Source organism: Triturus cristatus, chromosome 11 (genome assembly GCF_964204655.1).
Source record: "Triturus cristatus chromosome 11, aTriCri1.1, whole genome shotgun sequence".
In the NCBI taxonomy this organism is placed as follows: Eukaryota; Metazoa; Chordata; class Amphibia; order Caudata; family Salamandridae; genus Triturus; species Triturus cristatus.
Genome location: NC_140594.1, coordinates 165,556,800 through 165,571,123, shown reverse-complemented (window position 1 = coordinate 165,571,123; position 14,324 = coordinate 165,556,800). Strand labels below are relative to the sequence as shown.

Sequence of the window (14,324 nt, the reverse complement as noted above, 5' to 3'; positions counted from 1 at the left end):
CCCATGCTCAACAAAAATTAACGTGTCCTCCTGTAACGCAATTTGTGCTCATGTAAAGTGCTCTGATACCTGATTTAGGGTGAAGTTTGTGCTATATAAAACTTAGCGAAAAAAAAATATATAATGTACAGATTATATTTGAAGGGTGTGCGCATATCCTCTGAATTTCAGGATTTCCCATTTACAGTAGCCGGTTAGTGTTTGAGATGTACAGGGCAGGTGAAGTGGTGCCATTTTGTGATCCTCCTTAATAGCTCACGAATTAGATGTTGCCCTCGACTATGGCTTTATACAAGGGAATTGGGGTGTTTTAAGGTAAGTATATTTGGGTAGCAGTCAATATTTAGGATTATTGGTTGGATCTTGAACAGGAACTCCTCTCTGGGCAGCCAGTGCTCACCCTCACATACACAATAAATTATGCTTTTGAAATATTTTTTTAAATATTTCTTTATTTGTTTAACAACAACATGCCATTGCAATCCAAATTATTTTTGAAATATTAATTGTGCTGCAGTATGCTTAACATTCAGTCCCAGTCACCTTTAAAAAAAAAAAAAAAAACATGTGCCCGGTTAACGTCTTTGGGTCAAGCAGGAAATGATCAAATGTTGCATCATTGTAACATAGATTGGGAAGCAGCCCTGATGCACCATAGGGAGGTGGCAATTAAATCCCGCCTTTGCCTCATCCAATATAAAATATTTCACAGAGCCTATTATGACAGGGCCACACTTCACCAAATGGGCCAAGCCAGCGACCCTAGTTGTCAGAGATGTGGCTATGAGCAGGGAGACTTTTATCACACCATCTGGAACTGCACTAAAATACAGGCCTACTGGGAGAAGGTATTGTGGGAATTGAGCAAGGTTTTAGAGACGACTATACCCTTGGACCCTAAATTTATATTTCTGGGCATACCCGGGGATGTAGATTTAGGCCGACCACAGCTCATCTTTACTATGTTAGCACTAGTAGTGGCGAAAAGGGACGCAGCGAGAACTTGAGGGGGCTGCAACCGCTCCCCTGCCTCTGGAACGGAAGGCAGGGATGGATATGTACATGGCAGCAGAAAGGGTTACCTATAAGGTGAGGGGGTGCCCGAAGAAATTCCGCAAGGTGTGTGCGGCAAATGGAGGGCTTGTTATGGCCTATATGTTGGGATGGGAAATGTCTAGATGACCCTGGAGGGATCCTTCCCTTAACCTTAAAGATAAGTATTGGTTTCCTAGCATTCAAGAGAAGGAGGAACCCTGAGGTACCAAAATGGGGATGTGTGAACAGACTGAAATTGCTTGCTCAAGTAGCCCAAGGTGGCTGTGACGCGGTATTGTATGATGTATGGCCTACAAATGTATGTCACTGCATGACTGTAACCGATTTTGTTGTGATTTCTTTTTTTTCTTTTGTTTGGCAAAATATAAATAAAAACATTTTTTAAATGTTGCATCATTGCTGCTTCATTATAAATGCACCCCAGCAGCTTTATGGAGGAACCAAGGGGAACGGTAACCAGTGGAGTTCGGCATGAACAATCTTGGCCTGAGCTGGTATTATCATATGGAGGTAGCACCGGCATATTCATGCTCAAGGGGCTGCCATACCCAAGAATCTTATGTAGCCATACAAGTCTGGTGGGGGCACTCCATGTTTAAATGTGCTAAATTACAATTAAGATGCCATTTCCACAGCTTTTGCTAGGATTGTCTTTTTATAATAATTAGAACACCTTATCTCTTGCTTCATATTATTTCTTCCCTTTTTACCATTATTTTTATAGCTTCCGTTCTTCTTCCCTTATTTCTTCACCCCTTCCTTCTCACCTTTATGTATTTGACTTTCTTTATTTATCCACTTCGTTTTACCTCATTCTTTCTTCATTTATTCAGCCTCTCCTTTTTTTAGGTCTCGGCTAGCGATAGCAGCACGCATGCGGTGCTCTCGGCATCCGAGAGCTTCTTGAGATCAATACGGTCGAGGAAGGGGACTTGAAGCCCCGCCCCCTCTTCCCATTGGCTCCCATAGCTTAGACTAAACGCAGGCTTCTCATTGTAAAGGAGGCTTCTTAGTCCCTCCTTGTTGCCGCCCTGTCCACTTTTGGCCCCGCCCACCGGGATTTGATCTTTTTCTGGCAGCGTTAGACTATGGCCTTTAATTACTGGGTAAGCACTATTTGTTTCCCCGAGCAGACCCTTCCCTCTGTCTCTCTGAGACACAGCTGCTCCTTTTCTCCCTTGTACCCTTCGCTCGCACCATCGTCCCCTTGGATCGTCATTCGCTCCACAGGGATGAAACCTTCTCTCCACTTTTGATTTCTTCCCTGGTGTTCTTCTCCTCCCATATTTCTGTTTCTCTAACAATCTCCGCCATACCGCCTCAGCCGGGGTCCCGAGTTTTGCCTTTTTCGTGCCGTAGCACCGCATGCCCAGCCTGTGCCCATCACACCCACCGCTGCGGCCATTGCCTCAGCTCCATGTCCGGCTTACTCTCTCCCATTGTCTGCCCTTCCATTGTCACTGGGGCCCGGGCCAGGCCGCCTCTTGTTTCCCTGTCAATGGAGGGCCTGTCCTCTGCAGGGCTGGTTCTTTCCCTCTCTTACCCAGGGATGTCCGTCTCAGCCACTTCATTCACCTTTAGCCGCCCGCAGTTCACGCCTAGCTCTCTAACCTCAACTCCCATGCTCACTCTTGCCCCAGTCCTCTGCGCCTCTCCCTTCCTATCTGCATGCTCCCTCTACCCTGTGCTTCTCAGCCCTGATTTCTCCTCCTGATCTCTGTTACTCGCCTGCTCCTCCTAGCTCTCCTCTGTGTCACCTGTGCATGTGCACTCCTGGCCAACGCCCTATCTTTGTTGTTCGGCCACAGAGACCCGAGGTACTACATTCCACGTCTTTAAGAAAGTCAATTAATAGGAAGAAACTGTCTGCGTAGTAAAGACCCTTAGATTTCACGAGGAGCTTCGGCCACCATAACATGTTGACACGTCAAGGTACCCTCAGCGGTTAAAGTGCATAAAAACATCTGGAACTGTGAGCCTGCATGCAATGGAGGAGGGGTCGGGACGTGGCTTAAAAGAAGAAAATATGAGCGCTAGGTGGCGCCTGACCGGCATGGACGCCTTTCACTAAGGCTCCCGGCATCGGTCCCCGCAAATCCTGCTGACTCCTCTACTGGACTGCCCTGGCCGGCTCACTCGGAGTGCGGGGGTCCGCGAAGCTGCCCTGCCGCCCCGCACCGAATCCTGGGGCGCTGCGGGCTCTGGGAGCCTCCCTAGCCGTCGCGGAACCAGACCGACGGCGTGAAGTGGCGGCTGTGGAACCGCGGCTCGGGCACGCTGAGAAATTTAGCCCGCGGCGCCCACGAGGGGTGCAGGCCTGAAACTGCTGGACTGGAGGACGTGGTGGCCGCGGGGCTGCCGCGGGTGCTGCTGGCACTGGCCAGGTGCTGCCCTGCTCCGCTGACGCTATCCGGAGCCCCGGGGGTGCTGGATCGGACCCCCCGCGTGGCGCAGAGCGGCAAGTCAGGCGGTGAGTGGGGCTGGCCGCGACCGCTTCACCGGGGCAACTGTGGGGTTGGCTGTGCGGGGAAGCCGTGTGTCGGCGGCCGGGGGGCCCGGGCCCCCGGCTCCCCCCCCCTTCTCCTTCCCTTCTCCTCCTGGTTGCAGCGCGGAACCGGCTCCATCGGCCCCAGACTGACTGCGGACTCCGGGTGCGGGGGGGCCCTCGCTGATTCGGGCCGCATACCGGCGGCCGGGGGGGTGTACGTGCTGTCCCCCCCCCCCCCCCTCTTCCCCCCCCCCCCTCCATCGCTTGGACTCCCGGCTGCGGACCCTGACGAGTGACACCGTGCCCCCCCTGGGGACTGAGGGGAGACCTGGCTAACTGTTCCCTTGGAGACCTGGGCTGCGCCGGAGGTTGCGGCCCTGCGACTGCCGGCTGGGGGGCCCCCGAGTGGCGGCCAGGGGCCTGGAACTGGGACCTACATTGCTGGACCCCGCTTTGCTGAGATGCCCGGCGGGGCTTGACCGCTGAGGCTGGTGCTACCCAGCCGTTCCCGGCCGGTGGCCCTCCCGGACGGGCCTCCTGTTGGTCCCGCGACAGCCCGGCTGCCCGTTGCCGTCCCGCAGGTGTATCACCGGCTAGTTGCCCTCCTTCGCTGACGGACGGCCCAGAAATGGGTAAGGACAGGGCCGCCAAGCCGGCGTCCGGGGCCACCCAAACCAGGATGGACAAATTCACAACCTCCGACAAGGGGCCCGGCCCCACGGGCGAACAGGCCCCGGCCCCCGCTGCAGACCTGGCTGCCATCCTGCAGGCCATCAACTCGTCCCGCGCCTCGCTCGAGGGCATGGTGGGAGAGGTCAAAGTGGACGTCGCTCTTCTCCGGCAAGATCTGAGGAATGCCACCGCCCGCATTTCGGAAGCCGAGTCCCGGATATCCACGGCCGAGGACGACATCCGCCATCTGCAAGATCAGGTGCGGGAGCTGACCACCCACTCTAAGGAGTTGCACCGCCGGGTCGAGGATGCAGAAAACCGCACTCGACGCAGCAACCTGCGCTTAGTGGGTTTCCCGGAGGGAGTTGAATCGGGCCGGGCGGACGACTTCATAGAGCGCTGGTTCCGATCCTGGATGCCGGCGGACAGCCTGTCGGCTTCGTTCGTGGTGGAGAGAGCCCACCGCTCCCTGGCCCCCAGGGGCTCCACCCCGGCCGTTCATCCTCAAGCTCTTGAACTTCCGTGACCGAGATGCCATTCTCCGTGAAGCCCGGCGCATGGATGCCCTCCACTATCAGAACCACAGAATCATGGTCTTCCCGGACTACACCCGCGAAGTCCAGGAGCTGCGCCGCTCCTACACTGAAGTGAAACAAAAGCTGCGCTCCCTGGGACTCCAATACCAGCTCCAATTCCCGGCCCGCCTCCGGGTCGTCTTCCAGCAAAAGACTCTTCTTCGATACACCGCGGGCGACATGGGCCTGGTTGGCGGAGGAGCACCCCTTGCAGCGCTCTGGGCGCGGATCGCCTCTGGGTCCACGGGGGAGACCCCGGACATCGAAGACCCGCCGGCGGCATCGCACATTGCCCCGGGAGCGCACAACGGGGGAGGCGATCACCACGCGCTCTGGGGGCCGGCCAAGCCAGAGATCGAGAACCTCCTCGGCCTCATCAGCCGCACACACCAGTCCCGTGGCGGATGGGCAGCGGGCCGCGTCACCTCGGCTCACAGGCCCTGCAACCCACCCGGTCGAGTTGGTGGACACTTCGGACCTCTCTCGCAGCCCTACCATTTGACTTTCTTTGCCTACCTTTGGGGTGGGGGGGGTGGGAGATGCCTGGGCGGGGGTGGAACGCCCCGTTGTCAGTGTTGCTCTGGGCCAGGGCAGGTAAATCAGGCTTGACTTTTGATGTATCAGGGGTCCACTAGCGCTCAAGCCCAAGCGTTTTAGTTTGGTGGTTCTTCCATTTGGTTCGGGCGACAGATGCTTCCATTTTTGAAGTATAGGGCGGGGGGTGGGGGGTTGGGGTTGGTTTGGGGTTGTTTCTTCCTCGTTGGGGGGATTTTGTTGGTGGGGGGTGACTCCCTCTTATCTGTTGTGCTAAGGTATCATGTACTGTCTATCCCGCTCTCTCACCCGACGCTCCGCTGTCCTTCCTCTCTAGGAACCTGCTCAGACGCGCCTCCACTGGCCCACTCTTCTGTCCTCGACTATGGCTGACCCACCTGTCCCTAGGGCCGCCATGCGCATACTTTCCTGGAACGTCAATGGCCTCCTGGATCGTTTCAAACGCATGGCGGTCCTCAAATATGCACAACGGGCAGAGATCGATGTACTCCTCCTCCAGGAGACTCACTTGTTGGGTAACAACTGCCCCTTCCTTGGCCGTTACGGTTATGACAGGGTATGGCACTCAGGTTTTGCTCGGGGATCCCGGGGGGTGGCCATATTGCTTCGCAAGTCCTTTCCCTTTGTCCTGACTCGGGTGCTTTTGGACCCCCAGGGTATGCTACTGGTGGTGTGTGGCACTCTGGAGGGCCGACCCCTTACCCTGATGTCCCTCTACGCGGCGCCGTCCCTCCTGCCGTCGGCCCTTTCCCACGCAGCGGATATCCTCCCGACACTTCCTGCAGGTGCCCTGATACTCGGCGGGGACTTTAACGCTGTCTACTCGCCCCACCTGGACTCGACGGGTCCGGTCTCTTTGACCCGCGTCGCCCGTGCAAAACAGCTCTCATCTTGGGCGGAATCACAGGGCCTCTGCGATGTCTGGAGGATCTGGCACCCGCAGACGCGCCAATACACCCACACGTCGGCGGCCCATCACTCCCATGCCCGGATTGACCTCATCTTCGTGCCCTCTACCGACTGCGCGGGGGTGCGGGACGTACGCATTCTCCCGAGGGGCCTTTCGGACCACTCGCCGGTGCTCCTCGCTCTCGGCCCCCCCCCCCCTCTCTGCCCGTCCGATATGGCGTCTGAACGCCTGGTTCCTTCACGACAAGGCTTTTCGGAAGGCGGTCGGGGGCGAGATAGCCGACTACTACTCTCATAATGAGGGCTCTGTCGTCTCCCCCGCCGTCCTATGGGAGGCCGGCAAGGCGACTGTTCGGGGCGCCGCTAAAGGGCACCTGCAACGTCAACGACGGGCTCAATCCCAGAAGCTCGCGGAATGTGAGGCCCAGGCCTTAGAACTGGAGCGTAGTCTGGGAGACTTAGATGATGCCACACGGTCTCGTCGCTTGGCCTTCCTGCGGGAAGAGATTCGCCTGCACTCCCTGGAAGCGGCGAAGATCCTATGGCGCTCCTCGGTGGCCCGGGTGTACGGTTGGGGAGACAAAAACGGCACTCTTCTCCACCGCCTGGCGACCTATCCCCGGGCGGGCAGGATCATTCCAGCCATCGCGGACCCTGCAGGTGGCGTCCACACGGTCTCAGTGGCGATAGCCCAGGCATTCGCTGACTATTACTCCCAGCTATACCGTCTCCGACCGTCCACGCTCTCCCTGAAGGAGTTACTGGGAACAAACGGGGCGACACTAGCGCGGCTGCAGCCTGAGATTTCTGAGACCCTTGATTCGCCGATCGAGCTGCAGGAGATTGAAGAGGCGATCGGCCGCCTGGCACCTGGGAAGACCCCGGGACCCGACGGGTTCCCCCAGGAATACTACGCTCACTATCGTGAGACACTGGCCCCGAGGCTTCGGGACCTCTTTGCGGCCGTGGTGGAGACGGGTTCGTTCCGGCCCGAAACGGATACAGCAACCATAGTTGCCCTCCCCAAGACACAGCCTCCCTCGCGGTCCTGCTCCGACTACCGGCCGATATCCCTTATTAACACAGAACTCAAAATCTATGCCACGGTCCTGGCACAGCGGTTACGCCCATCGCTCGCCTCCCTGGTCCATCCGGATCAATGTGGCTTTATGCCGGAGCGGGGGACCAGACACTGTCTACGGCGCCTCCACCTCGCGATGGCGCACCGCGGCCGCCTTTCCCCCTATCTGGCCCTCCTCTTGGTCGACTTTGAAAAAGCCTTTGATTCCGTGGGATGGGCGTACTTGGGTGAGGTCCTGGAGCGTATGGGCTTCGGTCCCCGGTTCCGAGCCATGGTAATGGTCCTCTATGCGCACCCGCGGGCCCGTGTGTTGGTCAATGGGGCACTCTCTCGCCCGTTTCCCATAGGCCGGGGGACGCGCCAGGGTTGTCCGCTCTCGCCCCTCCTTTTCGCTCTGGCGATGGAACCCCTGGCGGTGCTGATTCGCGCGGATCCCGTTCTTCGAGGATGGGAATGGCCAGATGTAGCCCCCGACAAGATCGCCCTATACGCGGACGACGTCCTCCTCTATCTCTCGGACCCAGCGACCTCGGGACCCCGGGTCCGTCGGATCCTCCATCGATTTGGCCAAGCGTCGGGTCTTCACCTGAACCCCAAAAAATCCGTTCTAGTCCCGCTACACCCGTCGCGGGAATGTTTCGACTGGCAGTCGGACATTCCCCTCCGGAGACTCTCCTTTAAGTACCTGGGGATCTGGGTCACCCTCCTTCCGGAACTCTGCTGGGCCCTTAATGTGGCTCCAGTAGTCAACAAAACCAGGTCAGACATGCTCCGGTGGCAGTCCCTCCCATTGAATCCGCTAGGGAGAGTCGCTCTATACAAGATGATGATCCTCCCCAAATTTCTTTACATACTACAAAATACTCCATGCCCTTTTCCGCGCCCGTGGTTCCGAGACCTGGATAAAATGGTGACCAAATTCCTTTGGGGCGGCGGAAGGCCTCGGCTGGCCTTGGATCAATGCAGGGTCCCCTCCTATGATGGCGGCCTGAGCATGACCAATCTATATCTTTATTATCTGGCCACCCAGTTACTGGTGATCCATGACTGGTTCTCGGGAGGCTGGGGCGACCCGGCTTATCGTCTCGAGGTGCAATGCCTTGGGTTCTCCTCCATCCAAAACATGATCTATGGCACAACGGTCCCCCTATCACTCCCCGACGTCGTGCGGGCTCCCTTCCTCGCGTGGCGCGCGGCACTGCGGCACACTAGATGGTCGGGGACGTCCACGCAACTCACTCCGCTTTGGCACGGGACATGGCTGCGGGAGGTGGTGGGATTGGCGGGCTTTCGGCAGTGGGATCTTCTTGGTATCTCCTGTCTGGGCGATTTATGGCGTGGGAGCCGCATGTGTTCCTTCCAGGAGCTTCAGACCCGCTTCTCGCTGCGGCCCTCCCAATTCTACCGCTACCTTCAACTGCGCCACGCGGTCCGGGCTCACGTCCCTCTAGACTCCAGACTGCCTTCCCATAGCCCACCTGAAGCTCAGGTGATGCTGGGGTATCTGGGAAAGGGGGGTATATCCCGCATTTACAAATCCCTGATTAACAATACCCCGGTGGACTGGAGCGGGCTCAAACAGCGATGGGAGGCCTGGGTGGGACCCCTGGATGAGGCGGACTGGAGGGACGCCCTTATGGGCCCTCGGTCGCTTACCACCTCCGCTAGGCTGCGGCTCATCCAAATCTACTACCTCCACACCGCCTATCTGACTCCGGACCGCCTGTATCGGGCGGGCCTCCGTGTGGACGCCTCCTGCACCCGTTGTGGGGTGGCTCCGGCAGATTTTTTCCACATGGTGTGGTCTTGTTCCCGTCTAGACAATTACTGGGCAGCGATCGAAACTGAGCTAGCGGAGGTCTTGGGTTGGGAGGTTCCCCATGAGCCTAGAATGGCCCTGCTGGGCATCATGGACGGGATGGACGGGTCCCGTAACGAAAAGTACTTCCTCACCACTGCCCTTATGGTGGCTAAGAGAGATATAGCGGCAGTATGGTCACAACCGGACCCGCCCAGAGTGGCTACCTGGAGTAGAGGGGTGGATTGGTGTGCGGCCCAGGAGCGGTCGTTGTGTGCTGCACGGGGCTGCCCCAAAAAATTCCGCAAGATATGGGGGAAATGGCTGGGGGGCATGATTTGAAAGGTGGGGACGCAGAGGGTGGGGACGGAGGATGGGGGAGGGTGGGAGGGTCTTTGCAATGGTTTATTGATGCTTATCCGAATGCAGTTACTGATGCCTTGTTCAATGCACTGCTGTATATCATTCTTGATACTGTTCTTTATGCCGCAAAACACAATAAAAATTTGTTTATCAAAAAAAAAAAAGAAGAAAATATTCTGCAGCTATTCTGTTGTCCTTTCGCCGTCTGCTAAATTGGAATAAAATATAATGCATACACCTTAAACAAAAAACATAAGTGCAAGCTAAATTAATCGATAAGAAATGCACTTGTGTGTTATGAAAGCTCCATTGGGTAATGCGATAACTGCAGATGTCTGTGTGTGCAACTAGACAGTCACAGAACTGATTTGTGATTGGTGCAGTTGGGCACTGTGACATGCATTCATAGTGCTATGAGGACCCACCGGAGACTGAGAGCCTTCTGACTATGCAACTCATTACTCTACAAGTGTACGCACATAGGCTGCCACAAAATGTACAAAAAGATTTAGGCGCGAATTTTCAAAAAGTGAAGTAATGTAGCGCAGCAACGAAAGTGGCTACGTTGTTTCAAAGAGAGGCAGCAGAACAGCACCATATATGGCGCTATTTCTCCTTCCTACTGCACTGGCACACTTTTGGCTGCCTTGCGCACCACCCACACACCGAGGGTGTGTGTCTCATACCCAGAGCTTTAAGTGGGATGAAAAAACTGGGGGGGGGGGGGGGGGGGGGTCTCTTAAAGGGGCGTGGCCAATGTAATTAAGGGCGTGGCTTAAAAACACGTCTGCTTAAAATCTGTGCTTGGCATAGTGTGCTGCCCGGCTGTTTGTCATTGCATCCAGATATATGATACAAGTAACATCATACCTACAAGTCAGGACTATTGGCTTTGTAAATGGTTGTTAGTTTCATAGGAGAAATAAGCAACAACTATGGCTAGTATATGATATTGAAAAAGCTTCCACTTAAAGCCCTGGTGACACCACGACAATGTTGCTGCTCCTGAGTTTCAAAAAGGGAAGGGAAATCCGAGAGAAAAGGACTCTTTAAAGGATTTCCTCTTTAAAGGATTTCCCTTCCCGTACAACGCTCACCTGGTATGACGTAACTTCTCCACTAGTGAGAAGTGAGCGGTGTGAGCACACCAGGTGGGCCCAAAGGCCTTCAGCCCCCTTTCCCCCCCCCCCCCTCGTTTGTGTCAGCCCGGCTGAGACAGTTTCCCGGGCGCACACACAGCCGCACCTGATTACTTCACAGGTCTTTAAAAGACCATTTACATGCTAACGAGGGTGTGTTGTTGTGTTTTTACCCCTTCTTAGAGCCCCTGCATCTCCACTCTGCATATTGCTGGAAAAATCAGCCTCCCACCCCCCGAAATTTTAGTAGCCCCTCCCACCCTAAATTTGGTTCTAGTTGCGCCTCTGGAGCACACGCACATCGATGTGCCTGCTGTCACTGCAGTCCGGAAAACAAGCATTAAAAATGCAATAGGTCTCGCCTTTCATTAAGTTAAAGTAATCTGCTTTGCTATTCAATACCATTATGATACCCCTTTTCTTTAATCTTTTTATCCATTCCTTTTTTTTTAAAGCTGTTCTTACTATTTCTAGCCCTTCCTTGCTTTCGTTAGTCCACCATTTATTTCCTTAGCCCATTCTGCCTCCCCGTTGCCCATCCTGCCTTTCCTAAGCCCATTCGACCTTTAATGTGTCCTCCTTTTGGCCTGTTCCTTTCTTTCATGGCCCATTCTTTTCTTTCTGAAGCCCATTCTTAATTCTTGAACCTGTCCTTCCTTTTGTTTCTTTTCCTTCTTTTACTTAATCTTTCTTTATTGGCTTGTCTTCACTTTGTTTTTTGGCTCGAACTTCCTTTCTTTTTTATCCAGTTGTTACGTTCTTTGAACCTGTGTTACTTTATCTGTTTGGCCCATCCTACTTTTCGTGGACAAGTCCTTCCTTTGTTTCTAGGGCCCATCCTTCATTTGATTCTTTAGATTAATTTTTTATTTAACCTGTCCTTTCTTTCTCAGCAGCTCTCATGTTTAGCTCCAGATACTAAGAGTGCAGCAAAGTCTGCACCCAGGAGAGTATCAAATCCGTGATGTCCGGCTCCAGCATAGTGGTGGGCAGCGGGGTACTTGGAATCATAGTTTATAGGGGCTTTTTAGTATTCAATCTGGCCATAGGGATTCTGCATTCTCCACGTAAATCACATCACAGAGGCGTTATTAGCATGTGCACAATGTGTGCTTTGCAGTGAATACAGCACAGCATTATCTTCTCATTGCTGCCTCTTGATCCACTGAGTCCTGCCCTAGTAATACTCCAGGTCTCCTTGCAGTAAAGGCACAGTTTTCAATTCAGCAAATGTTGTTTTTGCTATTCTGACAATGCACTTCTTTGTGCCCTTTTGGGCCAGTCTAGAAGATAATCTTGTGGTGCATCAGGTGTGTACAAGCTAGGTAGCTGTGCTTTCTTGTAATATTCGATCTGTAATGTGTGAACTTCATCTCTTACAAAGAAGTCCAGTCTTGATGAGTTTCAGCCTTTAGGGACTCAATGGGGTGCCCGAGGTTTTAGGGTTGTTGGAGTAAAATAACCTGTGCCTTCCCAGAGCCCCCTACATGTACTTTTAATTTAAGATAATTGTCTGTGTCTCTGAGAATTAATTGTGTGGTTTGTCTAAAATCAACAAGATAAACTGTTATATAAATGATTTAAGCTCTGCTTCTGACATTTTTTTTTCTTTGTTTAAGGTTTTTGTGCTGGCACTCACGTTTTTCGTGCTATTCCTTGGAAATTTCCTCACAACCCTAAAAGTAGTACATACCAAACTTCAAAAAAACAAAAAGAAACTGAAGAATCCTTAAGTTGGCTTGGCGACGGACATAGAAAAGTTGGAATCTTTCTTTTGGCGATACCATGTCATTTTCAGAGGATCTGTGGATTTACTATAAATTCTTTACTGACAAACTATTGCATTGGCAGATTTTGTGTCTGCCCTCAATGTGAACGACTCAGACTACTGTACGAATTTCGTACGAGCGATGCACCCCACTTCCACACTGTAGCTAACTGTTCATGTGTGCTTTGAATACCAACTTTACCTTCAGGGTCTTTCGGTCTTTTGACCTTGGTGTATAATGCATTACTCTGTGAAGCTTTGAAAAAGGGATCTGAAGAAAGGGAAATTGGCTACCATTCCTACAGTGAGACTGCCTTCGACACTGTCAGCAGTTGTCCGTTTTGGAGTTTTTGATTTCCTGATATCAAGCACCCTCCTACAGGCGCAACCGTAGGAAAGGAAACTACTGAATGTTTTGGGAATCATGCCCTACTGTTCACTTTGAAAGAGAGAGATGTTTGCATTAATGTACTGTTCTGGAAGACGCATCCCTCCTCTGATCTGCTGTCCTACATCCTGTGGGGTTGACCAGATTTTTTTGTAGCCCAGGAACTTTTTATTTTGTCCTATCCGAGCCACCATTTTATTTTTTGGGTGGGTTGAGGAGGGGGGGGGGGGGGTTGTTTACAGAGGACCTTGTTTCAGTTCACATACAACTGGTGATATTCATGTGGAAGACTGACATTAAAAAATACAACGTTGTTGGTTATTTATTTATTTTTCTAACAATCGCCTGTTTTTTTAGGTTCCCCCTCAAGAACCATGGAGTTTAGATGATTGGCTGAAGTAATGGGGAAAGGAAAACAAATTTTGCCCTACCAGAGGTCTGTAAAAGACACACAATTGATGGACGGAATGCAGAACAAATCAAAAAATTCTCCCCCAGTCAAGAGATCTGGGTTAAATCCATCATTCTTTTGCTCACCATGCCACCCCAGTTTAGACCTGGCCATACGCAAATCAGTCTTGACCCTGTGCCTCATGGGAACAGTCCAGCCCGAACTGCCAAGCCCGGTCCTCCCTGGACCGGAAGCAAGCATCCTAGGACCGGTTTCGGGGTTTCACCCCTCTTCAGCCAGGATAGCTTGATTCCAGTGGCATAATGAGCCCGGGACCTACGCCTAGGCATACCCGGCGCGCTTAGGGCGAGAAAGCAAAAGACACTCAATTGATGGATGGAATGCAGAACAAATCAAAACATTCTCCTCCAGTCAAGAGATCTGGGTTAAATCCAGAATTCTTTTGCTCACCATTCCACCCCAGATTAGACCTGGCCATATGCAAATCATTCTTGACCCTGTGCCTCATGGGAACAGTCCAGCCTGAACTGCCAAGCCAGGTCCTCCCTGGACCGGAAACAAGCATCCTAGGACCGGTTTCGGGGTTTCACCCCTCTTTAGCCAGGATCGCTTGATTCCAGCGGCCCAGTGAGCTTGGGACCACGTCTAGGCATACCCGGCGCACTTAGGGAGAGAAAGCAAAAGATACACAATTGATGGACGGAATGCAGAGGTCTGTGGCACATGCGAAACCCTAGTGTTGTGTGTATGTTTAAATTCTTTTTTTTAAATATTGGAGCCTTGAGGAAGAGCCTCTTCTCCTTGGTAAAGCCCAGGCTACGCAACTGGCATTGCCATATTTCTGAAGGAGGCCTATTTGAATATGGTAGCAGATTCCTGTTTAATAGCCCTTCCATGAATGCGTGTCGTAGGGAAACAAATCTTCTCATCAGCCTGTCAAGAAATCAGGGATCTTAGTCCACAGAAGCTTACCGTGGGATTTGCCCAAATTCTAAATGAAGGAAGGTGGATTGGTCAGATTCTGGAGAGGCTGTGCCTTGCTAATTGTGAGTTATGGAAAATGGCTAGATGTATGCACAAATATACCTTGGTGAGTGTTTCTACATTTGGCTGTGGGTTA

General features: G+C 53.0%; 1 protein-coding gene across 2 annotated transcripts in view; it reads left to right on the top strand.

The window, feature by feature from the left end:
• TMEM120B (transmembrane protein 120B) overlaps positions 1-13,105 on the top strand; it is a 96,042-nt gene extending 82,937 nt beyond the window's left edge. For both annotated transcript variants that reach the window (XM_085636363.1, XM_085636365.1), the window contains one exon: positions 12,256-13,105. In XM_085636363.1, the coding sequence (XP_085492489.1) occupies positions 12,256-12,369 (114 nt within the window). In that variant the 3' untranslated portion in view covers positions 12,370-13,105. The remainder of the gene's footprint in view (positions 1-12,255) is intronic.
• Positions 13,106-14,324: the final 1,219 nt, after the last annotated feature.